The sequence below is a fragment of the Pseudomyrmex gracilis genome, unplaced genomic scaffold (genome assembly GCF_002006095.1).
Source record: "Pseudomyrmex gracilis isolate BER0280 unplaced genomic scaffold, ASM200609v1 scaffold_92, whole genome shotgun sequence".
Classification (NCBI taxonomy): domain Eukaryota; kingdom Metazoa; phylum Arthropoda; class Insecta; order Hymenoptera; family Formicidae; genus Pseudomyrmex; species Pseudomyrmex gracilis.
In genome coordinates this window covers 36,983-63,251 of record NW_018020676.1, presented here as the reverse complement: position 1 = coordinate 63,251, position 26,269 = coordinate 36,983, and the positions used below count along the sequence as shown (strand labels likewise).

Below are 26,269 nucleotides of genomic sequence, written 5' to 3'. Positions count from 1 at the left end.
TTATCTGGTTCCGGTGTAACTTTTCTCACCGGTTTAAATATCAATGAAGGACTTTTTACGTTTCTAGAATTGGTGTTTAGTACTGATAGTTGCGTATTGCTGCTACTGCTGCTGTAATTGGACATTGTACTAGTAGATCTAGTTGTCATGTCTTCTTCAATAGGATTTGTTTCTAATTCATCTTTTTCTGTTTGCAAAGATNACCCTTCACCTATACATTTTTTATTATATTAAAATGCATAAATATTAAAACAATATTTTGTCTTTTAAATGATATAAACCTTCTAAAGTAGCATCTTCACTATAATTATCAAATACTGTATATCTGTTTATCAATGTGTTAGATGATAAACAACTATTTGTAGCTTCGAATGATGCACTACTTGAATTATTAGTTGACTGGCTCGGCAGCGGAAATGAAGTCTTTGTTCTACAAAAAATGACAAAAAAAATACAAATACATAAAAAAAAAACAAATACATAAAAACTATTATAATAATTTACAACTTACCGTCTATGAGCTAAATGAGGAATCAAAAAAAGCATAGTTTTATATAGTTCCCACTCTTTTGTAGGTGTATACCCAGAACCTGAAGGTGGCAATTTTTGTTTTCTATGTTCTCTGTTAAACATATCTCTCAATGACGACCAACGTTTTTCTATGACATCAGCTACACAGATCATTATGTTATATATTATTTTTAATTTATTTATATATGAATTTAAAATAAATATTACCTGTCATATCCACATCATATAAGGCTTTTAGATTTTCGGACAGATTTTGCCACACTCTTTTTTTTATTGCAACATTTTTATAATTTGCGTCGCTTTTATTATATACACAAGGATTTTCTTTGACAAATTCTATAATTAATTCATCAATAGTTACTGTGACATACGTTGATTCCATATTATTGAAAGTTTTTTAAATGAATTTTAACTTATTTTCAACTTCAATCGTGTCAAATATGTGGAAATAAATAAGGTTAAGCAGTATGGAATGATATATTACTAGAAAAGTCATTAGGTTAGGGTTAGGTAAATGTTTTGTCGTTAGTCGCGAGTCGCCAAAAGATGAAAGTTGGTCATCTTCTGTTACGACAGCGACACTCGACTTACGACAGCTTTCGATGACACGCGCCAGCTCAATACGCATGCGCCCGACATCCGACAGCGACATACGACTTATTGTAGAACAGGCTTAACTGTTCTCTCCTTTCTGTCTTTTTCTTATTTGAATATATATATTTGTCTAGCTCACTCCAAGTGCAGAAAGTAAATGTGGTGCAAACGGGATCGAGTCCGTCAACCTGACAAACGAATCCCCTCTCGAGCCACTTCAATTACATAGCGGGAATTACCTTGCGCGATTCGTTCGTCAGTTTTAAAGTGACGGCAGGAACGGACGGAATTGGACTCGATCGGACCTTGAGAGACTGAGACCGCATGGGACTAGCGATGGCTGAATCAAGATACACGTTGCTGAGTCGTGTGAAGGAACAGGGCGAAGTGGTGCGACAACTGAAAGCAACAAGGGCCAACGCAACGCAGGTACAACATTTTTGCATTCTGCTTCTCTCACCGAATCTTCTTAACTCGCGATCCATGAGACCCGCACACTTTCCTTTCTCTTTGTCTCTTCGTGATCTGCTTCGCGCTTGATTGTCACTCTGATCCATGTCCCTTTCACTTCCTTCCGCGAAATAATGACGAAAGTGCGTTCGATGTCGTTGCACTTGAAAGCGTTACCGTTTTTTGTCTTACTCGATTTCACAGTTTTGCCGTAATCATCTAACATACTTGATTTCGTACTTGGTGGTTTGCACACTTTCTCGAAACTTTCTCGATTTTTGTCGGTATCGTTTTTACATCCGTGTTGGTTTCAGCTGCATTTTTTACGTGTTTTTGTTTTCATTCCTCAAGTTTTAACTTCATATTTGTACGAAAAATGTACAAATGTACAAATGTAGAAACAATTTCCTAAAATAAATATAACATTAGAGAGACCTACTATTTCCAATAGCAGACAAATGATGTAACAGGTCTCTTGCAATGTAGTAGTTGTACTGCATTATATATCAGGTTCAAGGACTAGGTCCTCCTATTTGTTCATCAATGTTTTGGGTCTTTAGAGAGACGTCTCGTTTCTCAGGAATACAGAAAGCAGTCTGATATAAGGGTTGAGTTAGAGAGAGTAAACAATGATTTTGCTGATGTCAGTTATGTAAATGGTTGGTATCCGACGTCCAAAGATACCCAATTGTACAACACCTTGTGTGTCGTCCTTAATGACCTTGCGAGGTGGCCACATCTGAACAGATGGTACATTAACATGAGAAGCTTTACTCAAGAAGAGCGTCTAGCATTTCCTGCTGCGGAAGCGCCATTCACTTCCCTGGCAGAAAAGGTTGAGCAACTAAACACTATTGGCTATATTAGCAAAGATACGCTAGATAAAAAGGTGAGGCAGTCGGTTGCTTGCAAGCAGAGCTGTCATAAGTTATTGCAAGTTATTAATAATGATTTGAAGTGCAAAAACAAAAGATTTCTAGATGATGTACATTTTGTAAAAAAAAGAAAAGAGAAAGATACAAGTGTATCTTAAATTGCATAGCTAATGGCAATAATTAATGGCAGTCCCTTGCTAGCTTGCTTACTGATATTATCTCTGCTGTTTGGACTAGTTTGATAAATCTACATTGAGGGGGCTTTTCTCTTTCATTCTGGTTGCCTTTTAAATCCCTTCATCCACTTACGATGTTACGCCTGATACGCAACAATTCTCTCTCCGTCATACGGAAATACAATCGCAACGTTTCAATGTCCACAACACCACAGGTAGGTACGATACTCTCGGATATTCTTTTTTTACATACAGAATAAGAATGACAGTCTCGTTCCGTGCTTATAAACATTCTGTTCATTTCTTGTTTTAGATAGAACAGGAACTTGCCAAGTTACTGGATCTGAAGGCACAATTGGGAGATGAAAATGGTTGCCCTCACAAACTCATTCTCAAAACGCCTAAAGGCACAAGAGATTACAATCCAGAACAAATGGCAGTGCGATTGGGAGTGTTGGAGAAAATTATAGCAGTATTCAAACGCCACGGTGCTGAAACCATAGATACACCTGTATTCGAGCTGAAGGTAAAAAGTTGCTTACTGAAGTTATAAGAATATTAATTATTTAATATTAATTTTATCCATACTGTATATTGTACTAACTGTTTCTGTTATACAGGAAGTCTTGATGGGTAAATATGGCGAAGACACCAAGCTCATCTACGACCTGAAAGATCAGGGTGGTGAAATTCTTGCACTTCGATATGACCTAACAGTTCCTTTCGCAAGATATTTAGCTATGAGCAAGATATCTTCTATTAAAAGGTATCATATTGCCAAAGTTTACCGAAGAGATAACCCGGCAACGACAAAAGGCAGATATCGAGAATTTTATCAATGTGTAAGCATTATATGCATTACGTACACGATATTTTTAAATTACATGTTATGAGTAATTTCAGCTCTATTGATGATAACTGTTCCAGGATTTTGATATTGCCGGCCAGTACGATCCGATGTTGGCGGATGTGGAATGCATCCGAGTTGTGTCTGAGGCATTGGAGAATCTTGATCTGGGACCGTATTTGATTAAAGTAAACCACAGGTCATTGTTGGACGGTATATTTGCCGTGTGCGGCGTGCCTACGAGCAAGTTTCGTAGTATCTGTTCTGCTGTCGACAAACTAGACAAGAGTCCGTGGGAAGAGGTGAAACAAGAGATGATAAATGAGAAAGGATTGGACGAGCATGTTGCCGACAAAGTCGGCAAGTACGTCTCTCTGTCAGGCGGAGTGGAACTGATAGCCGAACTAAAGAAAGACAAAGAACTAATGAAACAGCCTGCGGCTGTACAAGGCTTGGACGCAATGGAATTGTTACTGAAATATTGTAGCATCTACAGAGTTCTGGATAAGACCAAGTTTGACTTGAGTCTCGCGAGAGGACTCGATTACTACACGGGTATCATTTACGAAGCTGTATTATGTGGTATGTAGTAATTTTGCTTTTCTACAGTTTTTTTTCGTAATTTTTGAAAGCTTTTGTTTGACATAAAATAATTTATATCTACAATTGTTCGCAGGTAACGATATCGAAGTCGGTAGTGTGGCGGGTGGTGGTCGTTATGACAACTTGGTGGGTATGTTCGACAGCAAGAACAAAACTGTGCCTTGCGTTGGCGTTTCATTAGGTGTGGAACGGATATTCAGCGTTATGGAAGCGAAACTGGCGAACAAAGGTAGAAAAATACGCACTACTGAGACCGAAGTGTTTGTGGCGAGTGCGCAGAAGAACTTGCACGAGGAGAGAATGAAGATACTGGTGGATCTGTGGGAAGCCGGACTGAAGGCGGAGCAGTCTTACAAAAGGAACGCGAAGCTTCTGGTACAGTTGCAATTTTGCGAAGAGAACGCTATTCCTCTGGCGATAATCATCGGGGAGAGTGAACTGGCCAAGGGTGAAGTCACGTTGAGAGTCATCTCAACGCGTGAAGAAGCTCGCGTGCCGCGCAACAAACTCGTTGAAGAAATACGAAAACGACTAGAAACATTACCGTAACACATAGTTCTCTTGTATACTTCTCTTCGCAGTCAAAAGAAAATCAACATCAGTACAAGAAAAAATATTTATATTGCATTTAGACTTGTTTTAAACTCGCGCGTTACAAGTTTATTTATTTATTTTTTTTTTTCACGGCGCGAGGTTTCTTTATTATTTCTACGATGAATTGTGTTACCGATGAGCAAGTAAGCTCCGTGTCACTTGCGGACTTAAATTGCCGAAGCACAATAAGTAAATATACTTATTGTTGAAGAAGTGATAGTTACTTTGTATTCTTTGTCACGTGGATTTGTTTCCACGTGAGTAAGCTTTTAACTTTTTGTTTGGATTTTATTTATAGTAATAACACACACATGTATACACACACAGCTTCGAGCAAACCGCTCAGGAAACCAAAAATACATCTTTATAACTTATTTTACAAGAACTTGTCAGTAAAATTGACGTCTCGCACAGCTTGTTCCCTTGATCATATCCGAAAAAAATATTAACTATTAAGATTTAACATGAGATAAGTGTGATCACGCGCGTGAGTGATATAAATATGCAGGTCGCGGTTAGGACTTGAACCGCGATATGAAATGTTAACGCATGAATTATGCAACTTTCATTTTTATTCGATGTAATGTAACAACTACAGACTTCTATAGCTGCGTTTGGCATTTTTTTATAATTATCAATCAGCTTTTATTTAAATGTTTTTTCTTTTTACGGATTTTTATTGTCGCACTGTTATTCCGCTGTATTTATAAATACTCTTTAGCCATCTTCTTCATCCAATCTCTTCAACATATGAAACTATAGCATGTTTACGGTCTAAATTATATAGAAGTCTGTGTAATAACGTCCTCAAATTAAGAAAGGAGTAATTTAGATTTCAGATTTTATAAAGAAAAATGTGATGATATTTTTTTATCACGGTATTTTTTCAATAATTTATTTACGTATATAATATTTTTATCTAAATTTTAATTTACTTAATCTTTTAAGTAAGGAATAATCATTGAGAATAAACATCTTTATATCACAGTCTTTTTGATTTTCTTATCGATTTAAATACTTTACATATCTTGTAATTTATACATACTTAATAATTATCATTTGCCGATTATTTATTTTATGTGAAGTACCTACCTGCGGATTCGACTAGTTTGGCAAATTAAATTACGTCTAAACATATCACTAAAGTTCACTTTCTTAAAAACTCATTGTTCAAAACTTTTTATAAAAGTTCATCGTTATTAAATTACGGTATAAAATTATTATTTGTCCTATCTATAATTATTAAAATACGTATTTTCTCGAAGAGCAAATTTTTTAAGTCCTATAATATAGCATTTCAAAATCGGCACAGAGTAAAATTAATATCATACGATTGTTTACGGATAAAACAACGACGAAAATCGCGTTTCAAACAGGCAAGAGAGATTTACACAACTCTTTTGTTATATAAATGTTTGTCCCGAAATTCAGGAAGAAAAATAGACACATTGCCAAGACCAATATAAATGATGTCATTATGTTTTAGGTGATTTTTCAACTTTGACTTCTTTCAAGTCGACGATGTTATCGTCTCGACTAGACTTCGTCATAGCTCTGTACTGCTCAAAAGGATTGACCGTCGGCTTTTCTATCATCACTTGCAGCAGTGGTTTATACGAGTCTATAGGCACACTGAGCTTTTCGCTTCTCAATCTTGAATAATTTTCGCTACTCAAGGATTTCATTTCTTGGTTCTCCGTTTTAAGCGGGGTCTCATTGACATCAAAATTCGTTTCTTGAACCATTTTATCTAATGCGTCGTTAAAGTTTATCAGTTTCTGCTCGAATGTTTTTTCTTCACACGATACTGGTTTGTAAACTGGTTCGTAAACCGGCATGGAAGTTTTATTGCCTTGAGGATACATTCCGCTCGCTATACTTGAAATTGTTGATGTATTCACCGCCGCGGGCGGGGCGCCGGGAATTTGGAGAATGCAGGACTTAATCGGCACAGTTACGCTTTCCTGTTGATTTTCCCGCTGCGAAGTCTGATCGTTTCGGAAGTTCGGGGAAGCTGTCGCGGAACTTTGTTCATTCCTCAAGGCCATCTCCTCTGCCGGTGACATGATGGTCACCGTTTTCTGATTCGTCTTGCTAACGTCGATAGGTTTGTTGCTGTCAATCGCGAGAGGACTTAGAGGAGTGGGGCTCCTTTCACGTTTATCAGAACGCACGTCGCTGAGACTGAACGCTCTGGTGCGACGACGTAGATTTATCTGACTGATTTGCCGCTGCAACGCACTCGCTTTCCATTTCGGCAGTGGTTTTAACGTCTGTAATGGCGTAGATAAAGGTACGTTGTCAGTAGGACTTGATTGAGCACTGAGCTGCGCGGGTCTTATGGAAAACCGTTGGCCATTGGATGGCTGTTTGATCGGCGACGAAAGTCCTAGCGGTCCTTCCATATTCACGAGCGATTTCTTCGGCGATACGAAAATGAAGGGATCCGTCGAGAGCTCTTGCAGGTCTCTATTGTCTATCTTTGGAGATGATCGTAACTGTAACAAAATTGAATTTTATGACATTTATTTGTATATAAAGAAAATTAGAAAATATAAGCTCTCGAAAATCTTTTTACGAAATTCAGTAACTACGCAACAAAAATATTTTAGAGATAAAACTGATTTGATTTGTTAAAATTTTCGAACAACCAAAGAAGTTTGTAAGCTTACCGACAATCGTGGCGAGCCATAATCGGTCGGCGTGGAAGGACCGATTGGGGTTGGAACCGGCCTCAAGGAAAATCTTCGAGGTCTCACGGCAAGGCTGTCCCTCTTGATGTAGGGTGTAGGCGTGGTGCAGCCGGAAGTACTTTCCGCAGTCTTATAAGACATCCTTCTGCTGGACTGATACGATTGCGTGTCCGTGACGGTATTCTGATTGCTCTGAGTCGCCGAACCAGACGGGTTTTGCGAGAACAGGGTGAACAAACTGGGCAACTTTGGCGGAGTCAGACAGGCCGTTCCTAGTTTTCTTTTCGGCTTGGCGATGTATTCTTCAGGAACTCCCGTTCCCACCCTTGCGTGAAGAGCGGTCAACGCTTTGAGGAAATCCGCCAGGCTTGTTTCTTCCAGCAAATTGTTACCTTCCAGATAAGTCGACAGATTGGCGCCGGTATGCGTGTAATACGGCCTCCTCGTGATCGAGTCGTGTCTGTCGTCCAGATACAACGGTGGCGGACCAAGTGAGTTGTTTTGTTGACCGCTGTCGTCCGCTGTCTCGACTTTATCGACGTTCTTCGTAGTAAAACCAGCATCCGACGATCTCTTGCCCATGAATTGCTTTGTCCATTTGGGAAAGAAGTTTTTGGGCGCGGTGATCGGCAACGCGAGCGACGGGAACTTCCTGTACGGTTTGCTGCTGCCGTCTTTCGAAGGCAGAGTGTCGCGTGCATTCATCATTTCCTGCATCTTGTTCGGCGCCACCGGACCGGACCAAGTCCATTCGGTGCTCGGATTAACGTACTCGTCGTTTGTAGCGTGCAATCGCATCTCGCTGGCTGCTCTCGATCGAGGTCTGGCGAACGGGAATCTCTCGCCACCGATTGTCCATTGAGTAGTGCTGTTGGGCAGACTTTGTTGATCCATTGATTTTCCCGTCAAGTCGGTCTGAGCATCCATTTGTTTCGACTGTTCGTCGTTCTGATCCCATTCGAACTCATCCCGCGGAGGTATGTAACCGAGAATGTTGACCAAGCGCGCTAAAAGTTCTGCCGGCTGCACTATAGCGTGTGCAGCGAACGTAGCGGTTTTGTCTATTCTCTGAAGGTCCGTCTCGGATACCACGCGCGTCAATTGCTCCTATATCAAATAGCATTGTTTTGAGACAAATAAAATAAAAAAAATCCCGTGAAAGTTAATATTCTAAGAGTACTTGCTTACCATTGGTACTACCTCGCTATTAGCGCGTCGTCGTGGATGTGGTGTCAAGTGGTCCGTACATCCACCGATCGCCAACTTACGCAAATCCGGAAAACTGTTGCTGCGCGAGAATTTCGTCGCAGGAACATCGTAATCGTACTCGTCAACATATACTCTCTAATAACAGAGAAAGTAAAAAAGAATGACAAAAACAACGTAATAAAGAAAATAATAATCAAAATATTCTTAATGAAATTCTTTAAAAAAAAAAAAAATAAATAAGTTGGAAAAAATGGAAGAAGAAAAAGAACTGTTTATTCTTATACGAACTCTGTTTTTGCGAAACACGCGAAAGTCGAAAGGACAATCTGGTCAAGAATGCGCAACGCTGAAATATATCTGGGTCAGGTCACTTACTTTGACCTTAGAGAGCTGTAACTCGTTGAAAACGCGACGCAGGTAGTTGACCTCTTTGTTAAACTCGTTCCAAATTTTGCTCTGCGTCTGCTTGAGATTCAACGCCAGTTTGTGCTCGAGCTGCACAATCTTTTTGCTGCGCATACCGCGAGCGATGAACGTCATTATCATGACAATGTAACCCAGTCCAAAGGAGATCCAACAGATCAAAAATATTTTGTACATGATGAAGAATGGACCGCTTCCCTTTGTATTATCTTGGCCTGCGCAATTCAACCAGATATTTATCACACGATCTTAATACAAATTATCTTGATTCACGACACAGGCATGTGGGAGGAAAAAATACTATACTTACGTATCGGAGTTTGCTACTTCTCACGTGTAAGCATGTAAATGAGGAAAAATATTTGACTTATGGTTAAATCAGAGAAACAAGTAAATTCAAAAAGATCTTCTTTCAATTGTGATGAATGTGATAAGAGAGCACACAAGTGTGCGTGTCGTATCACTACCGTCAATCGAGAAAGCTGAAGAAATTTAACGTACGTCACGTCCTCAAGTGGTGTCCGTCGTGTTATCGAACTGATTCAAATGAAATTAATGTTTATAATTTTGTTTTGAATCTTATCGATTACACGTCAAAAAAAAAAAAAAAGAACAAATGTTTCGTGTAGTCCATTTTTTTTACGTCAACTTTCTTTAATCGCAACACGAATATTCATCTCGATAATAATATATTTCGCATTTTTCTATATTTTGATTACGAGTGATATTAATGAATGAATGTGCGAGATGAAATGTACGAGACTTGTGCGGATCACAAAAAGCGGATCTTGATGCGCTTTGAGAAAGCAGAAAAAGAGAGAGAGAGAGAGAGAGAGTGAGTGAGAGAGTAGCGGATCGTCGCGCAGTTACAAATGAAATCTCGTTTGTTATCAATTACATAAAAAAAAATAATAATAATAATAATCGCACACATATTACACGTACATCCGAGAAATCGATAAGATAGGATATTTACCTGCCACGAAATCGCCGAAACCGATGGTTGTGAGCGTGACGAAAGCGTAATAGACGGACTCGTCGTAGCTCCAGCGCTCGTAGTGCATGAATAGAAACGCCGGAAAGAAAATGAACATGATGAAACCCGGTATCAGATACATGAGGATCTGCGCGGCCAGTTCAACCTTGCGCGTTTCAAACGGCGTTGGTTTCTTGGTGCAGTAATCGGGTAACGGCTGGCTGCTCTTGTAGGACTTGTACTTCTTGTGAGCCTTGATAAACACGTGGCTGAAGAATTCGCCCAGCTGCGTCAACAGAATCCCGTTCATCGGGATTCCGATTAAGCCGTAGAAGATCATCAGGATGCGGCTGAGCGTGTTCGTGGGAGCAAGATTGCCGTATCCTGCGGCAGCAAGTGAACGAATGGTCAGATTCAAAATAAAAACCAGCACATGTACACGGAAAACAAAAAAAAAAAGATATTGAATCGACAGCATCAGTTTAATTAAAATATATCCTGTCGATGCAACATCATTAAGAATCTAGATATTTAATTGATCGCATATGCGATTGCACGAACTATATTTATTTTTGTGCAGCCCGTGACGTCGACTTCAATTGAAAAAACTCCATTTTTTTCTGTGTATATTCATAAATGAACAAAATAGATTTCTTTCGTATATGTTCAAGTAAGCGCGTACTAAAGGTTGAAAACGAAAGAACAATATAATTCTGGAGATTCCACTCTACATAAAAAAAAAATAACTTATCTTAAACACGAGTTAGAGTAGAGCTCAAATGATATATACACGAATCTATATCTACGCGATACAAAATGCTCAATCGAAAAATTTCAATCCAACATTCCTACCGATAGTGCTGACAACCGTGTAGGCGAAGTAAAAACTATTATAAAAGTCCCATTGGTAATGATCGACTTCGTCGTCGGTGACGTTGTAGACGGACTTGCCGCAATATTCGGTGAGTATCTGTAGGATTTCGTGTTGGTTGTGATTGGTGGTGGGTATGTAGTGCTGGTGGAGTAATTCTGAAAGAGAGAAATTATATTATTACGTATTTAATTCGAACAGACGCGCGGACGCGTCATCACAAAAGATGACGATCGATCTTAAAAAGTTTATTCCGCTCGCCCGCTCGCGCGCTTATAATCCTATTTCGCCATCCTTTCCGGACGGAGTCACTTCGAGACAATTACTGTAACATTATCTTATCAGCTGATATTTGCCGTTTTAATATTGTCCGTTTACAAACCTTGCCTGGACCTTTCTTCGTGCGTAAGTAGTATATTTTCGTGCGCACAACTTAGCGAATTCTACTAATTGCAAGATACACATTCGCCATGTACATCAGACAGCTGTAAATTTTTGTTACTTACTTGAAGAACATTTTTAGCTTGTGTTATGAGATTTGAAAAGAAACATGTATGAGATTTCACACGTGAGATGCAAAATTAGCATCTTGTATTGAATTTTTGAACTAAATTTCCAATCTCCATGTTTATTAATTTGTTTGAAAAAAAAAATATATATATATATGTATAAATATACATATATTTATATACATCCAGCATATATCGGTTCGTATTGATTCTAATATTTAGTTAAAAAAACACTTGTACTCTCGCGTAAAAAATATTTTATAAATTTTAATTAATTGAAATGTACATTTTTTATCTCTCTTCTTCGTTTTTTGCAATATCGTTGTTTATCTTATGTTAAGTTATCTTAAAGTTATCTTAATTCTCTCTAATTTACACACAAGGAAAAGTACTTGTAACGGGATTATATATATTGTCCAAGTTAATAATAATGTTAAATCGTCGCGATAACAATCACATCGTTGTCTGAAGAAATAAAAAACTGATTAAATAAATTCTGCGTAGAAGAGACAAACATATTAACGTTTATGCGTTCTCTTCAATATAAAACGAAAAAGCCGAACACGGGGAGGAGAACAAATAGGCGCGATATATAAATCGTGAAAACGGATATCGCCGTTTTCGACCGGCAATGATTTTGACAGGAGTGGTTGATGAAAATGATCTCGTAATCTGTAATGGCCCTGCCGATGACACTGACACTGGCCGTCGGGGGCCTATCCGTGTCGGTTCTTTAGCGTGCGACATTGTGATCAACTGTGAGTTATTTAAATAAATGCCCTTTCTTCTCTGGCAAGTCACAACAATAGCGCCCGGGCACGGTCATGCATACAAAACCCAATGACATCGAACAGCCGTGGCGATTTCCCGGCTATTTACGAGTTTGTCAGAAAAGATTCGACGCAATTTTTGCACGATTCATATTTTTAAATTCAACAATCCGTCAAATTCAATTTTAAAAACTCGGAACGACGACCTGCGTCAACAAACTATACAGAAACACGAAGATTCGTGGTTTCGAAGAAATTTTAATTCGATTGTAAAATCGCAATTATAATCAAACATATCGTACGAATTTTGAATACGTTGATCGTCGTACGAATTCGTCAATCGGCAATTTGTCACATAATTGGTTTTTAATTTAATCCCAATTAGCTTAAGATTGATTGACAATAACTGTTTTGCTTTGAAACCCTGAACACGTACTTTCTTAGAAGATGCGCGGCGGAAATTCCGCGGACGTTTTTTGCAACGCTGGACTCGTCTTCTGCGCGCGACCGTGGTCTAAGCATTATTTGCATTATTATCGCCGAAATCTCGAAATGCGTTGCGAATCACCGCGCGCGGAATATAATCAGTATAGCCGATCAATCGCAAACGCGCGAGCGAGCGATGTATTTGTAACTTATATATATTGAGAGATATTTTATAATTGATATTTAAGTGATTTTACACACAATTGATATGTTTGAACGCGTATCAAACTTTGCGATAATTAATAAACACATATACTTCTCAAGGATTTCGCGTTGCAAATTTAATAAACGAGAGTGTGTTGAATAGTTCAATGATGCGCGAGTAGCAAACTGTGCATTGCAAGTGACACGCAATCCCGTTCCTTTCGCGCGTTTTTATGCTATATTCCTCTCGCATTTTAACTTTTTCCTTGCTGTGATGCGCCGACGCATCAAGGAAGCCTGTCAATTAAAACCGATTTTGCAAATCGGAACGCGCTCTTCGTTTTAATTTATATTTCTTTTCGCTATTCTTTTATTTTATTACTACGGCTTATATTTGCGATGAGCTATGAATGCGAGCGTGCGAAAAATGCTTTTGGCGAATTTGTTTGTTCTTTCCCGCGTGCAAACACATCGAAACACAGCAGCTTGTGTCATTACTTGTGTCGTTAAATTTACGAGTATTCATGATTCATCTCTCTCCCAGCTGTTCGAAATTTGTATTATGGATTATCGATTTCAAATTAATCAGAAAGTTCGTGGAAACGCGAAGTAAAATTCGATAAGTTCGCGATCGCCGATCGCGAATGTCATTTCGTTGACGTTCTATCGATCAAGATATCGACGTCGACGTGTTTCGATTCGAGAGTGTCTCCGGGAAATGCTAGTTTAAAAAAAAAAAAAAAAAAAAACTTTAGTTAGTATTGTTCAGGCGATCATCAGCGCAAGACAGAACTGTAGCGATCATCAACGTCGTTGTCATCACATGCTTACCGTGGATCTCCCTGCGCTTGTCCTTGGCTTTCTCTATCTTGTCACGCTCCAAGTCGCTCTCGATGTAAAAGAAGATAGAAGCGCCGAACAACAAGTACGTGAGAAACAACATCAGCAGGACCAGCCATTGCTTCTTGGACATTCTCGTATTGCCGCCGACGTCAATTACTCGGTTGGATCTAGCTGGCGGCAAGACACGTCTGGAGGGTGAGACGATTCCCAGCTCAGCTGATCATCATACTTTTGTTAAAACGGCGTACGGGTGGACGCACTTCCTCGACATGTTTCTCGACGGTGAGGTCATCAGCATCTGATTCGCTCGCTAAAATCGCACTAATGTATCTCCCCACGAAGAGCGGCTTCGTTTTTACGAGTTTCTTGAGCCCGATGATAGTCGTCGTTGTCGTATCAATGTGACGAGCTCTCACCGATGCTTATCAACCGCAACTCGATATCTTCAATTCGTCAGTAGCCTTTTTGTCGATCTAGGCGCTGCGTCGCCATCGTGAATCGCTTCGTCGATAATGAAAAGAACGGATGGCTCTGTCAGGTGCCCGCAAAACTCTGCGACCAAAAAGTCTCGCATGATGATCTCTTTACGATATATATGCGCGCATGATAATTGTTTACGTTTTTATTTAACCGTTTGATCGATCGACCAGGTTTCTCTCTATAGTATAACAGTACAATTCGAAAAGAACTGCGCGAACGTTACGTACGGAAGCCGCGTTTATATCCGGAATGGAAGAGTGTATGTGGGCGCACCTTTGGACGTCGCTTCGAGAGCTACCAAAACCCTTCCTTCAGCGGTGTCGGTTGCGCAATGCGTTCGCTCTCAACCGATGAACACCATATATCCCGCCGACATGCCGATCGCGGATCGGCAATAATAACGATCGATTTTTGTATTTGCTGCAAAGGATGATTTACGGCGTGACGCCACGCGCGCGTGTCTCTCTCTCTCTCGCGCCTCTCTCACATCCCCTTGTCCCGTGACACTCGTGCCGCCGCGCACACGAATTTGCATAAACGCGACAGCTCGGCACAGTACAAAAGTATCTCGGAATTGGCGGAAAGTCATATGAGGTCATATGAGAGAGCGTGTACTTGCGTCACGAAACGAATTTTCGAGTCGATTTGTTTTTTTTTTTTTTTGTTTTCGTAGTCACGATACGTGTCGAAAGAGAGGAATCGATTATTGATCAAACCGATTGAGATATATTTTCGCTTTGAGTTAAAGTGAAAAAATAAGTTCTTTTATTAAAAAATTAGATATTAGTAAATTTGGATGTCGCGCTCGACAAATTGAAAGAGAGTACGGTTAATAAAAATGATAAGAAAAAAAAAATAATGGAATATAACGAATAGCTGTTAAACAATCGAAAGCGACAGACTCGATAATGCGTTCGATTCGCCTTGATCCTCTTATTACGCATCTAGAAAAATATGATTTATGACGTGCGAGAAACGTCTCGACCGTAACATCTTACACGTCGATATCTATTAGCTAATATCGCCGATGTGGACATTGCTTGTTTGTACCTGTCCGAGAAAACTCGCATTTATTATCGCACGCGAGCGGAGGGCTTCGCGCGCAACGCGAAAACATTTCAGAAGTTATAAATTCTCTTTTCGCGCGGGAGAGAGAGAGAGTCTAGACGACGTGAGATATAGTCGGAAAAAGAATAATTCTCCTTCGTAATTTGAATAAAAAATATTTATCGAGAATATTAGAACGCGATAAAACTAGAAAATTCTTTTGTCTTTTTTATCAGCGATAAGACGCGCGTCATCGTCGTCAGATGCGTACCGATGGAGCCTTCGACGATGTTAACAATCATGCATCACGCTAGTATCGATCATCGTCTCTAATTGACGAGATAAATTTGCGACCGCGTTTCACGCACGAAACATTTCCTTTATTTGCGAAACGGCACGAATGACGGTCAGCCCATATCGCATTATTCTTTTCTCAAGTACAGTTTACCAAACCCGCAATTCTTTTGTACGTTCAGCAAAAAAATTACAATTTATTATTTACAAAATGCAGTTACGTTCTATACACGGTTGAGATCAAAGCGAAGTTGTGGAGGTAACAGGTTATGATGTTTTTGTTTTTCTATTTCAACAAAATGATCATTTTTGTCACATCTTTTCGCGCCAATTCATTGCCCCATCAGATCTTCGCGCTCTCAAAATACTCTGTAAATCTATTTTTTTTTTTTTTTTTTTTTTTTTTTTTTTTTTTTGCAATCGATGTCATCACACCTCTCACGATAATAATTACAAATCTAACGCGGAGCGTGTAACTTGGAAGTGTAAACGTCACACTTCGATGTAAGCAGGTTGAAATGATTAGTTGAACACGACGACGTTTTACGACGGCGTTTTAACTCGAATAATTTTATGGCTGTTAACGGTCACTTAACAACTGTTATTATCTTCCATTTACTATACACGTCGTGTCGGTCACAGCTGCGGTTAAAATATGCCGGTACTAATACACGTGCGGCAATTAGTTAACAATTAATATGTACGACAGTACGTCGGAAAAGAAATATGCGAGGTATATTAATCATGTGTTTTTTTTTTGTGTTCTACCTATCGCGAAATTAAATTAACTCTGATCGCGTGTGGTGGAAAAAGATTGAATATATTATACCACGACAAAATTTACGCCCTGATCACGTTAATGAGATCGCGGAGCTAATACACGTTGTTATTTGATTTATATACATATCTAACATCACACGTGTCAATAAAATGTGCGTTAAAAGTTTTTTTTTACGTACAAATCAAAGAGAAAATAAATAAGTAAATTTCTTTATATCTTTTTAGTACATTAAAAAAAAATAATTTTATCATATATAAAAAAATATTCAGTCTGTTAATTGAAAATTAAGGAAAAAATTCTTATCGTAAAAATCAGTTAAAGATTCCGAGATGAATTATATGACTGGGTAAAATAATTGCCCGGATGAAAACAACGTTTGTTTCTTTAAAAATTCAGAGACACGTTTAAAAAAAACTCTGATGTGTCATACCACAAATCATTTCTATTTTTGCGTATTAATTAACAAGAAACACATGCCCGACATAAATCATTGAAATCAATCGAAAAAATGTTTGAAAGTAAACACATCGCGAGACATCAGCGTAGTGTATAGTAATCGTAGTTGTACACGGCGGGAACCGAGATTACATGTGAAAATCGTAATTACTTAGAAACAATTTTTTTTCTGCTCTGCCGCTACTTCAAACGATAACATTACGATTGACGCTGATACGCGCGTTATCTATTATTTTTTCGCATTTCTTGAATTTTTCAATAAAACACTGAGATATAATATACAGGTAGCTGCTTAGATTTAACAATTTACAAGAGAGAGAGATAAATGCGCTCTTATATCTTCTGATTTCAAGTGTCTTTATCGTGAGAAAAAAAAAAAAAACAAGTTTCTGTAACTAAAGAAATTATGTCACTCAACAAATGCAATCCTCGTCAATTTTAACGTCAATACAAACATTGTACATGTTACACACGTTCTGTATATTACATGTAAAATTTAAAAAAATACAAATTGGGTTTTCGTTCACATAAAATTTTATGATTCAACAACATTACACAATATTGTTATTTTTTCGGGGAATAAGATTTGTATCATAAAATGGATATCTAAATCGGAAAACGAGTACATCAAACATGGATTCTCGAAAAAAAAACAGAGCTCGATAACGTTGTTTACATACATAAAAATTGAGAATGCCTTTAAACACTAAATGTCAACGACAGTTAATCCTGAAACATTATTGCCCCTTTATCAGTTTAATCGTTTGATACCTACCTGTCTGGTTCGTTGCATGCTGTTCGAGCTAATCGCACACATCTACCTAAGCCGACGAGACACACTTTACAACGACGTTCGCAAAACTCGAAATCATTTTTGACGAGATTAACAATTCAATGACAGAAATTGGCGATCGTGTTGTCACAAAAAGGCAGGAACGTTATCTGCGAGATTAACGGATCAGCGCGGTCGAGCACTTGGCTGAATAGAGACTATCCGTAATCAAGAGCAGCACTACGCGAAAGATTATCCGGATGGTGGGAGAATCGAAAAGAAGTCCTATGAAGTGCTCGTTGAAAAATTATCTTCCTGAACATTGTGTTATAAAATTAAAATTTAGTAATATAAAAGTCAGTAAAGCAAAGATTTCTTGACATTGAAATTCTCGGAAATACATGAAGACTTTGTGTATTATTACACGCTCTATCTCTTTCCTTATTTCACAAGTTTGGGGATAGAAGCGTGTTAAGAGAACGAGGAAACAGAATTTCAAGGTTCAGGAAGATTATCTTACGATCTGTTTTTAATAGAAGATCAAAGCTATTTCAATCAAAATGCGTAATATTAGTACATTATCTGTTATATTTCCACCATGTTAATAATTTGTTTAATCAACGACTAAACGTTAATTGCAACATAAAGTCTCGTTTTCCGTCTAAGAAAAAACATTCGCGATTTCGTTGAAATAATTATCACTTAGGTCTTAAAAAATAATAGAAAATAAAAAAAGTATGTAAAATATTAAAAAGTTTGGAAGATTATAAACGTATATTTAATTTAAATGGCCAAATTGATAAAGCGACTGCACGGAATGCAGATTTGACTCCTGTGGCCAAGGTGTCTTTTTTTACAATAAATTTTTTTAAATTTTATTCAGAAGAGATAAAATTGGTTGAGTTATTTACAATATATATAAATATATAAATAAATCAATAAATTCTAGAATTATGTAATTTATTTATATATTTATATACAAAGTGCAAAGTAGGTATCTTGGATGAATTTTTGAATTGAACTCAATTTAAAATTTCTGTGTATTAATTGTATTAATGTACACTATTTTTTATTTTTCGTATATTAATTTGTTATAAATAGTCATTTAATATTAGTTTTTTAAAGTTTGAGAAAAATATTGCACCAAACTTGTTTCTATAAAAATTCAGCTATACAAATGTATCTCAAGAAAATGAACTAATGTGAGAAAAGTAAAATGTGATACAAAACAGTATATTTTTTTTCTTGTTATTCTTCTTGGAACATTTGTGCGTAATACAAATGTATCCATCTATATCATACTAAAAGTTTGGCTAGAAGAATTATAAGAACAATACACGAACATATCACATATACAACTACCAATGGACAAAAGATGAAATATATTTTGTCTTTCTCTTTCCTTGCGCACAATAGACACATTTTCGGATAAGGCACTGCCTCCAGTTTGCAGAAAATTACAACATAAAAGTATTAATTAAAAAAAAAAAAAAAAAAAAATTCTTTCAAATCTTACCTTGCTCGCTTGTTCAAAATAAACATTCGACGGAAATAAGAAAATTAAATTTTATTTGTCATAGCTACTATGTAGCTTAATCACTTTCTGACACAGTTCTTTCATCAATTCTGATTCTCGTTCATTTGATTTTGCTCTAAAGAATGGAAAAAACATTACCATGATGATAAATATTCGACGCTCAGAACTTTTCTTTGCGTACATGTCTTTTCTTTCGCGCACTAGTTCCAGGTAAATTCCAAATCTTCGATCTTCATATTTAATCCCTCGAATGTTGCGTCGATGCCAGGATCGTCGAAATTCTCGTCCAGATCGATCTTCTATGTTTAACACATTTCACAAATAGATATATTTTACACATACAAAATGGTTATTACACACAACATATTTAAAATAGATCCGCACAACAAAATGTAAAATACCTGTAATGCGGCAATTTGCAAAGAATCTCCTACTAGTAAGATCTGCGGTTCCTTGTCGTTCACATTGTCGATCACTTTGGAAATTTGAATTTGTTTGTCTTTTCCAAGTAGCTTTTGCTGCGAATTTAATCAAGATCAATTAATTTTGCAAACTACATCTACTAAAATAGTGATAGTATAAAATATTCATCACTGAACGATGAATTTTATCCATGTTGTACTTACAGTTTCTTTCACAATCTTTTTTTGATTTTCACTTTGACTAGATAATTCCAGAGGATTTTGTAAATGATCGGCACCATCGTCGCCATCGAGTAATCCGTGGGCTGTTCTTTTGTGCATTAGCAGCGTACTACTCTGCCGATATCTTCTGGAGCAGAGAGTACATGCGAATGGTCGTAGCGGTGCGTGCACCTAAAATCACATTTTTATAAACATTCAATCAGTATTATTATATTCTTGATCTAAATGACTACCACGCTATTGTTAATAACCAGTGCTTACAAGAACATGTTTATACAGACTAGAATATTCGGTAAATCTTCTCCCACAGTTTTCTACGGAACAAACGTAAGGCTTCTCACCGGAGTGGATTCGTATGTGATTCTTATAATTTGTCGCGCTAGCGAAAGCCTTACCGCACATCGGATGCGTGCATTTGTACGGCCGTTCACCAGTATGTGTCCTTATATGAACCTGATAAAAAAATTTCTTTTAGTTAGAATTTAGTTATTTACTGAAATATTTCAAAACTATACATGTTGATACTATACTAGTACTATATATGTTGATTGTTTAATGTGTGAGTAATCACATACCTTTCTAATATTGCTTGTAGTGAACGATCGACCGCAACCATCGAATGGACACAGAAAGGGACGTTCTCCCGTGTGAGTCCTCACGTGTTTTAACAGGTCGCCGGATGTCTTAAAACTCTTGCTGCATGTTTCGTTTGTGCATTTGTACGGTTTTTCTCCCGTGTGCGTTCGCAAATGTGCTTTTAAACTATAACCGGTCGAAAAGCTTTTTTTACACTTCGGATGCGTACATCTGTACGGCCTTTGACCAGTATGAGAACGTTCATGAACCTAAAAATGAATATTAGAGAATAGAATTAATAAGTTGATGTTAGAAACAAAAAAAAATCAAATTTTTTCATGTTTTTTAATTTAATTTATAAATTTTAATTTACAATTTTGAGAAATTCACTACCTTGAGATGATGAGGTGTGCTGTAAATCTTTGAACACCCTTCTCTGGGACAGGGATATCTAATTTTCACATCAGACAATTTATTGATCACGATCTTAGGATCTTTTTTCTTTAATTTCCCATCTTCAATTTCCCATAAATCTTCATCGACATCCATATGGCTGGCGACCATGTAAGCTGCGCCATTGATGAACTCCACTTGTGAATATGTGTTCTCCACATTTTCAACAGTAGTATCTTCAGTCTGTACAAATGTAGCCGGATCCAGTTCCAGTTGAAGAGTCTTGCCATTACCTAATTCTGGCAAGCTTCTTAACAATATGGTATTTCCATTTTCAAATGTTTGTAATGTTTGGGTTTTAAGATTTGGATCTGTAAACATATTTTGGTTTTCGTAATTAAAAACATGAATAATTACTATCATAAGATTATAAACATTCAAAAAAAAAAAAATAAAAATAATTTATATTGAGATATCGGATAAGAAAACTCACTAACCGATATCACTGAGATTATTTGTAACAAATGCTTGAGTTCCATCAGGCAGTGTGATTGTAGCCATCATTGTGGAAAGCAACTGATCGTCCAATATGAGTTCTTGCACTTGGTCAGGGTCGGTTTCAGTGTCATTATTATTAATCATAACTGACAAACATTCTAATATATCTACAGAATTATCCTAAATCAAACATATATAAATATTAATTAAAAAATATATCAAGAATCATATTTTGTGCAGATAAAAATAAAGTTAAATTATTCGTGGAACTGAAGTGTGTCATCACTCTCGTAATAATCAATTGCTATTATCTTTGTGTACGGAACAGCAGAAACAAAATTTGTTACATAGAGATCACACATCTGTCTCCTTGTACCTCAGACTCCTGCAATATCATTTCCTCTTCTTGCTTCGTAGTGTTATTTGGAAGATCCGTACTTTGCTGCGCCGACATAATCTCCTACGAATCCGCGGCAGCTGCAAACATACATTTCTCGCTGACAAACGTCAGACAAGCAGAGACATCCCTATTACATTATCTTGCTCGCAATTTTATTCCATGTTTGAGCGCGCTAAACAATGCCGCGTATTTTTTATTTTTTTACGCTCAAATCGCACATCAAATGCGCCGATATACACATCGGGGATGGATTGTGTAACTTAACCCCCATAGCGACAATCAATCGTTCGTTGTGCCGTCATATCGAGAGACATTCCCGCGCGCCAATTGATATTTCGCGGGGAACATCGAAACACGCGGCATCGTTCTCCAAGAGAAGCGATGTCGCCGCAAAACACGAGGACTTCGCCATCTTCGAGCCGCGGCCGAGAAGACGAGCAGACGTGTCGTCGCGACGCGCACGAAAATTTTCGCGATGACACGACGCGCAACACATGACACATGCACGCTCGCACGCGATGAATTGAAGTTCTGCCGAATCCCATGTACGCCCAGTTACACCAAAGAATCTTGGGAAATATTACCCATGAACTCGGCCGCCCGCGAAATCCTCTCGCGACTAGGCGCGCAACGGACCGGAAGCACGGCGGCAGCCATCTTGTCGCGCCGAGCGAGCGCGCGCTCCGATTCGAACGTTTGAACGGCCGCGCGCACGAGGCCCGTGAGAACGTGTGTTGAAACGTTTGTAAATTATTTATTATATTTGCGATATCACAGAGAGTCCGACTCGCGCGTTCCGAATGCAAAACCTCGATGACGAGATACCTATCTTTCGCATTGTATGTAATTAAGCAGGATTGATATAATTACATTTCATAAACACTATCAGATCGCATTGCATTTATATACATTGCACGCGCAACGAACAGCGGTAATATTGCAACAAACGCAGATGCGACATGCTCCAATTCGTTGAAATAACGCAATAGTGCGTTTTTTTTTTTCGGCAAACTGCAACTTGCTTAATTTCCTCTTTTCCATTGATAAAAAATGAGCGGAGTGTGTTTTAAATTTCTAACGAGATAAAGGCGCGTTGATTCATGTATAGAAATACGCACATATGCAATAGAACGTTCGTATCGGCGATTCTTTTATTGCAAAAATAGAGAGAACGTCTGTTTCGCAACAATTTCATATATACAATTCCGTGATCGACCCCCGCAGTTACTTCACGTGATTCGTCGTGACCGTGGGGACGAAAAAAAATACGGCGCGTTGCGAGCACATTTCGTAAGCGCTAAATTCGATCGCGGCGAGCGCGATCCCAAGTCAATGATGAAAGTTTTGCTTTGATACGCTAGTCTCGACGGGGAAATAGATAGATCCTCAGTATCTATCTCAGGAACCTCCACAGAAGTTCGAACTACGCAGGTGGGGTACGTATATACGTGGGGGGCTAGAAGGAGGATGCTGAAATTCATGCACACACCGCGGTCGCAACACGTTCTCCATTCGAACTGGATCAGTTCCTAGCCGCATCCACGAGACGTCCCGCCGATTTAGTTAGAATATAGTTGCGAGAGTGCAAAGAGTTCCTTCGCCGATCGTAATTTTGACGATCAATCGCACAATGACGACGGTGGGTGAAGTGATGTACTTTTACCTTTAACAAGAGGAATTTGTGTGTCAGCAGAATATTGCAATCGTTTAACAGTGCATTACATTAGCTGATTGTTCAGTTTGAGTAATTTTTCATAATATATGAGTGCGATTATTACTCTAAATTATGCATAGAGAGTAGTTATGAAATAATATCTCACAAGTCGCGCATTAAATATTTAAAATTTGAGACAATTTTGAGAAGAATATTTATATTTTTTACATAATTTTTCTATAAAATGTAAACTAATGAAGTTTTTTTTCTCGTGTAGATTAAGCAATTTGATAGAAAAATACTGAAAATAATTATATTAATTAAATATTATTTAATAATAATTACATAACACATATATCTAATATATGCAGTATTTAAAATTATAATTTTCATATTTCATTAGTTGATGTTTTTGCGTAAGTATTATTCGTCACTAAATTGTCTATTTTGTAAAAAAACAAGTTTCACCTTTTTTTTTTCTAAAATTTAATCGTTCCGATATTCAGTTTTATTGTCGGAATATTGTCAGGAATTGTCGGGCGATAATCTATTACAGTGTAAGTGTTACTATGCACATAAGGTTTCCGCGCCGTTGAATCTCAAATGCCGGATTCAAAAGCCGGCCGAGTGTGTTCTCAGGTGAAGGTGAGCGGAAAGGAAGGCGAAAGGGTGGTTTGATACGCATTGCAGAGCTCATGTGTGTATGTACCGAACCTCCTCCTCGAGGACTCGCACACACACACACACACACACATACACACGCGTGTACAAACGTTTCGTCAAGGCGTAGGCGCGCGCGCGTGCTAAAAGTCGTGACGGTGTATAAATGGTACACAGTATACCCGATGGAATGTAGAGATATAATGTAACTATATTGTCGCGACTAAAAAAATATTGTACCTTTCAAAGCGGAATCTTGCTGGGTAGTCCTTATGAGAAAAGTATCTTGTGTTACATGCTCACCAGAAAAAGACAAAATGTTTCGTAAGCAGGTCATCGAAATGACGTAACGCATTTTGACGTTACGTCAAGTTTGTTACGGTGTAGAAAAAAAAATTGGGAGCCACACGTTTCTGAAAATCTGAAAAAAAAAAAGAGTACAATGGATGGAAACTTCGCAATTGTGAGATATCGCGAACAAGAGATGATATTTTTCAAGCTCTCACACCGGTTGGCAAACATTTCTAACCGATGTTGTACGATAAAAAACGGTTTTTTTTTTCTTACACTGTTCTCCCGCGAGTAATAAACTTCAAGTTCGAAGATTGATCTCAAGGATAAGCGTCATGTATTTTTTTCACGTTACGAGATTATGAATTCCGTGTACGTGTCTTTGTACAAGGAATGAAGTTTAGAAACGTACTCTCCTTGACACGTTTCATTAATACATATTTCGTACGGCTATTTTCTGCATCACAGAATGATTCATCAAAAAAAAAAAAAAAAAGAGATTTATCTGTCGTCAAACGTCCGTATCATGACACGTGAAAGACGTTCGTCACCGGCTGCACCTTGAAAATCGAATAGCGCAATTCTCTCTCGGCGAGCAAAACGTGAATTCAATTTAAAATAGGATGTTCATATCACGTTTTGTATAATTTATATATATATGTGTATGCAAATGTAAAAATAGAATTTTACGTATTTAAAATAAAAGAACTCATTGTATTCGCTAACTACATGTGTATCTCATGTGATAATATCACATGGTAATATTCTGAACCGCGCAACACGCAATACAACTCTAGCATCTGAGAAAACTTTCTATAAAAGCAGTATATCGAGTTTCGGTAACTACGCATTGTGGTTTGAACGGTGTAATTTTTTAAATTAAAGGTTATACATTCACGGATATATTTCTAACGCGGTCTGATTGGAAACGCGCGAAGAGTAGAGAAGGCTCCTGGCAACGCTTTGTATTTTTATTTCATTTTAATGAACAATTGATTATCTTGTCAAGAAGAAATAAATTCCAAAGCAATAAAAAAAATTACGTTCTAAAAAAAACTTATACACATGTTAATATAAATTCTCGTTTACATCGCGTTTACAGCAAAAATTTACAATCCAGTTGTAACATATTGCAACATAATCTTGCCGATCCTATCGTGAGCTAAACATTATCTTAATTTCAGATAACAGTGCTGTTATTGCTGTTTCTTGCAATTACGGCGGTCAGTTCTTTGCCGCTCGCTAATGTGCATGTGAAATTTGTGTCGCCCCCTAATGCATATGAGCACAGCGTTACGACAGACGGTTAGGCATCAAATTTGCGCAATAATATGTTTTCTATTGCACTAAGTTGAAATGTTTTAACTCCGTCGCGTTTCTCTTCTCCTCTCCAGGGGATCGCACGGTGGCCCAGAAGTCATTCATTTCGATCGGTCGAAGGAACGCAAGGCGATCGAAGGATCTGGGTGACTATTCTATTTTCACGCGATTGTTTGAATGCGGCCAATTACACGAGCAGCATGAAATATATCATTATTGATAACATATCTTTTTCAATACGTACGTACGTAGCGAGTGAAAATATCACTTACGTTGTATTTTTACTCTTTCGTTTTACAGATTACAATTACAGAACGAATTTACGGCGGAATCACTTACGACAGGCAAGTCCCACGAATGTCGAATCTCTATGGCCTGTCGGGGTTTTCCTACCGCCAATTGACGTTAATGATCTCGGGTACAGTTGGCACGAGGTGCGACGTGGCCACCCCGATATCTTCAAAACGCAAGGTAAAGATTTCACGCGCTTTCCATTCTCGCAATAAAAATCTAGGATCCGTCTTGTATCTTCGTCTTTTGTCTTTTCTACTGTCTTTTACGGTTTGAATAAAATAATATTCCAGGAGAGGATTTAAATCAGTTACTGAAACAGTTAATATTGAGTTAACATTAGGTGTAAAACTTGACAGATTATATATTTGTCAAGTATAAACATATATGTACATATATTTGACAAGTTTTATATTTAAGGTAGTTATTGAGATTTTCAGTCTATTTACAATCTTATTCATATTTGGAATATACATTTTTAAGTAAGCAATCTATCATATTGTTCAATCTCAAAAAGCTCAGCCGTACCAAAAAAAAGATATAAGGCTTTGAAGTTCAGCTTTTTAACACACAAAGCCTAT

The 26,269-nt window shown here is 37.8% G+C and overlaps 4 protein-coding genes across 12 annotated transcripts; 2 read left to right on the top strand and 2 right to left on the bottom strand.

Annotated features, from left to right (window-relative positions):
• Positions 1-1,294: 1,294 nt before the first annotated feature.
• LOC109855541 (histidine--tRNA ligase, cytoplasmic) lies at positions 1,295-5,044 on the top strand. 4 transcript variants are annotated; one of them, XM_020429921.1, is made up of 6 exons: positions 1,295-1,554; positions 2,156-2,464; positions 2,940-3,152; positions 3,247-3,468; positions 3,554-4,055; positions 4,150-5,044. In XM_020429921.1, exons 1-6 carry the CDS (start codon positions 1,450-1,452, stop codon positions 4,623-4,625), a joined length of 1,827 nt encoding a protein of 608 aa, XP_020285510.1. In that variant the 5' UTR covers positions 1,295-1,449; the 3' UTR covers positions 4,626-5,044. The 4 variants fall into 4 exon arrangements, with proteins under 4 accessions (XP_020285510.1, XP_020285511.1, XP_020285512.1 ...); XM_020429923.1 differs by lacking the exon at positions 2,156-2,464 and adding an exon at positions 2,688-2,841 and having other exon boundaries at positions 1,465-1,554; XM_020429924.1 differs by lacking the exon at positions 1,295-1,554 and adding an exon at positions 2,688-2,841 and having other exon boundaries at positions 2,376-2,464.
• Positions 4,757-17,618, bottom strand: LOC109855539. 3 transcript variants are annotated; one of them, XM_020429918.1, is made up of 9 exons: positions 17,428-17,618; positions 14,302-14,494; positions 13,583-14,146; positions 10,824-11,000; positions 9,972-10,355; positions 8,948-9,210; positions 8,552-8,707; positions 7,343-8,470; positions 4,757-7,168 (listed from the first exon to the last, which is right to left on the bottom strand). In XM_020429918.1, the coding sequence occupies exons 3-9, from the start codon at positions 13,722-13,724 to the stop codon at positions 6,146-6,148; spliced, it is 3,273 nt and encodes a 1,090-aa protein (XP_020285507.1). In that variant the 5' UTR covers positions 13,725-14,146; positions 14,302-14,494; positions 17,428-17,618; the 3' UTR covers positions 4,757-6,145. The 3 variants fall into 3 exon arrangements, with proteins under 3 accessions (XP_020285507.1, XP_020285508.1, XP_020285509.1); XM_020429919.1 differs by having other exon boundaries at positions 14,348-14,494; XM_020429920.1 differs by lacking the exon at positions 14,302-14,494.
• Positions 17,619-18,976: 1,358 nt separating this feature from the next.
• Positions 18,977-22,117, bottom strand: LOC109855575 (zinc finger protein 76-like). Of its 3 annotated transcripts, none has more exons than XM_020429997.1 (9): positions 22,057-22,117; positions 21,449-21,549; positions 21,072-21,252; positions 20,575-20,945; positions 20,181-20,450; positions 19,867-20,058; positions 19,588-19,776; positions 19,363-19,479; positions 18,977-19,260 (listed from the first exon to the last, which is right to left on the bottom strand). In XM_020429997.1, exons 2-9 carry the CDS (start codon positions 21,524-21,526, stop codon positions 19,162-19,164), a joined length of 1,497 nt encoding a protein of 498 aa, XP_020285586.1. In that variant the 5' UTR covers positions 21,527-21,549; positions 22,057-22,117; the 3' UTR covers positions 18,977-19,161. The 3 variants fall into 3 exon arrangements, with proteins under 3 accessions (XP_020285586.1, XP_020285587.1, XP_020285585.1); XM_020429998.1 differs by having other exon boundaries at positions 21,449-21,569; positions 22,057-22,108; XM_020429996.1 differs by lacking the exon at positions 22,057-22,117 and having other exon boundaries at positions 21,449-22,050.
• Positions 22,118-22,967: 850 nt separating this feature from the next.
• On the top strand, positions 22,968-25,998 carry LOC109855576. 2 transcript variants are annotated; one of them, XM_020430000.1, is made up of 5 exons: positions 22,968-23,111; positions 23,766-23,827; positions 25,262-25,382; positions 25,472-25,543; positions 25,698-25,998. In XM_020430000.1, the coding sequence occupies exons 2-5, from the start codon at positions 23,822-23,824 to the stop codon at positions 25,901-25,903; spliced, it is 405 nt and encodes a 134-aa protein (XP_020285589.1). In that variant the 5' UTR covers positions 22,968-23,111; positions 23,766-23,821; the 3' UTR covers positions 25,904-25,998. The 2 variants fall into 2 exon arrangements, with proteins under 2 accessions (XP_020285589.1, XP_020285588.1); XM_020429999.1 differs by lacking the exon at positions 23,766-23,827.
• Positions 25,999-26,269: the final 271 nt, after the last annotated feature.

Coding starts and splice junctions, on each gene's coding strand:
- LOC109855541 (XM_020429921.1), top strand. CDS start 1,450: ATGGGACTAGCGATGGCTGAATCAAGATACACGTTGCTGAGTCGTGTG. Junction 2,465..2,939: donor AAGATACGCTAGATAAAAAG/GTGAGGCAGTCG, acceptor TTCTTGTTTTAG/ATAGAACAGGAACTTGCCAA. Junction 4,056..4,149: donor TTACGAAGCTGTATTATGTG/GTATGTAGTAAT, acceptor AATTGTTCGCAG/GTAACGATATCGAAGTCGGT.
- LOC109855539 (XM_020429918.1), bottom strand. CDS start 13,724: ATGTCCAAGAAGCAATGGCTGGTCCTGCTGATGTTGTTTCTCACGTAC. Junction 11,001..13,582: donor CAAGCGCAGGGAGATCCACG/GTAAGCATGTGA, acceptor TCTCTCTTTCAG/AATTACTCCACCAGCACTAC. Junction 8,708..8,947: donor TACAGCTCTCTAAGGTCAAA/GTAAGTGACCTG, acceptor CTCTGTTATTAG/AGAGTATATGTTGACGAGTA.
- LOC109855575 (XM_020429997.1), bottom strand. CDS start 21,526: ATGTCGGCGCAGCAAAGTACGGATCTTCCAAATAACACTACGAAGCAA. Junction 19,777..19,866: donor GTCTGTATAAACATGTTCTT/GTAAGCACTGGT, acceptor ATGTGATTTTAG/GTGCACGCACCGCTACGACC. Junction 19,261..19,362: donor TGCAAATTGCCGCATTACAG/GTATTTTACATT, acceptor TGTTAAACATAG/AAGATCGATCTGGACGAGAA.
- LOC109855576 (XM_020429999.1), top strand. Junction 25,383..25,471: donor GCACAGCGTTACGACAGACG/GTTAGGCATCAA, acceptor TCTCCTCTCCAG/GGGATCGCACGGTGGCCCAG. Junction 25,544..25,697: donor AAGGCGATCGAAGGATCTGG/GTGACTATTCTA, acceptor TTCGTTTTACAG/ATTACAATTACAGAACGAAT.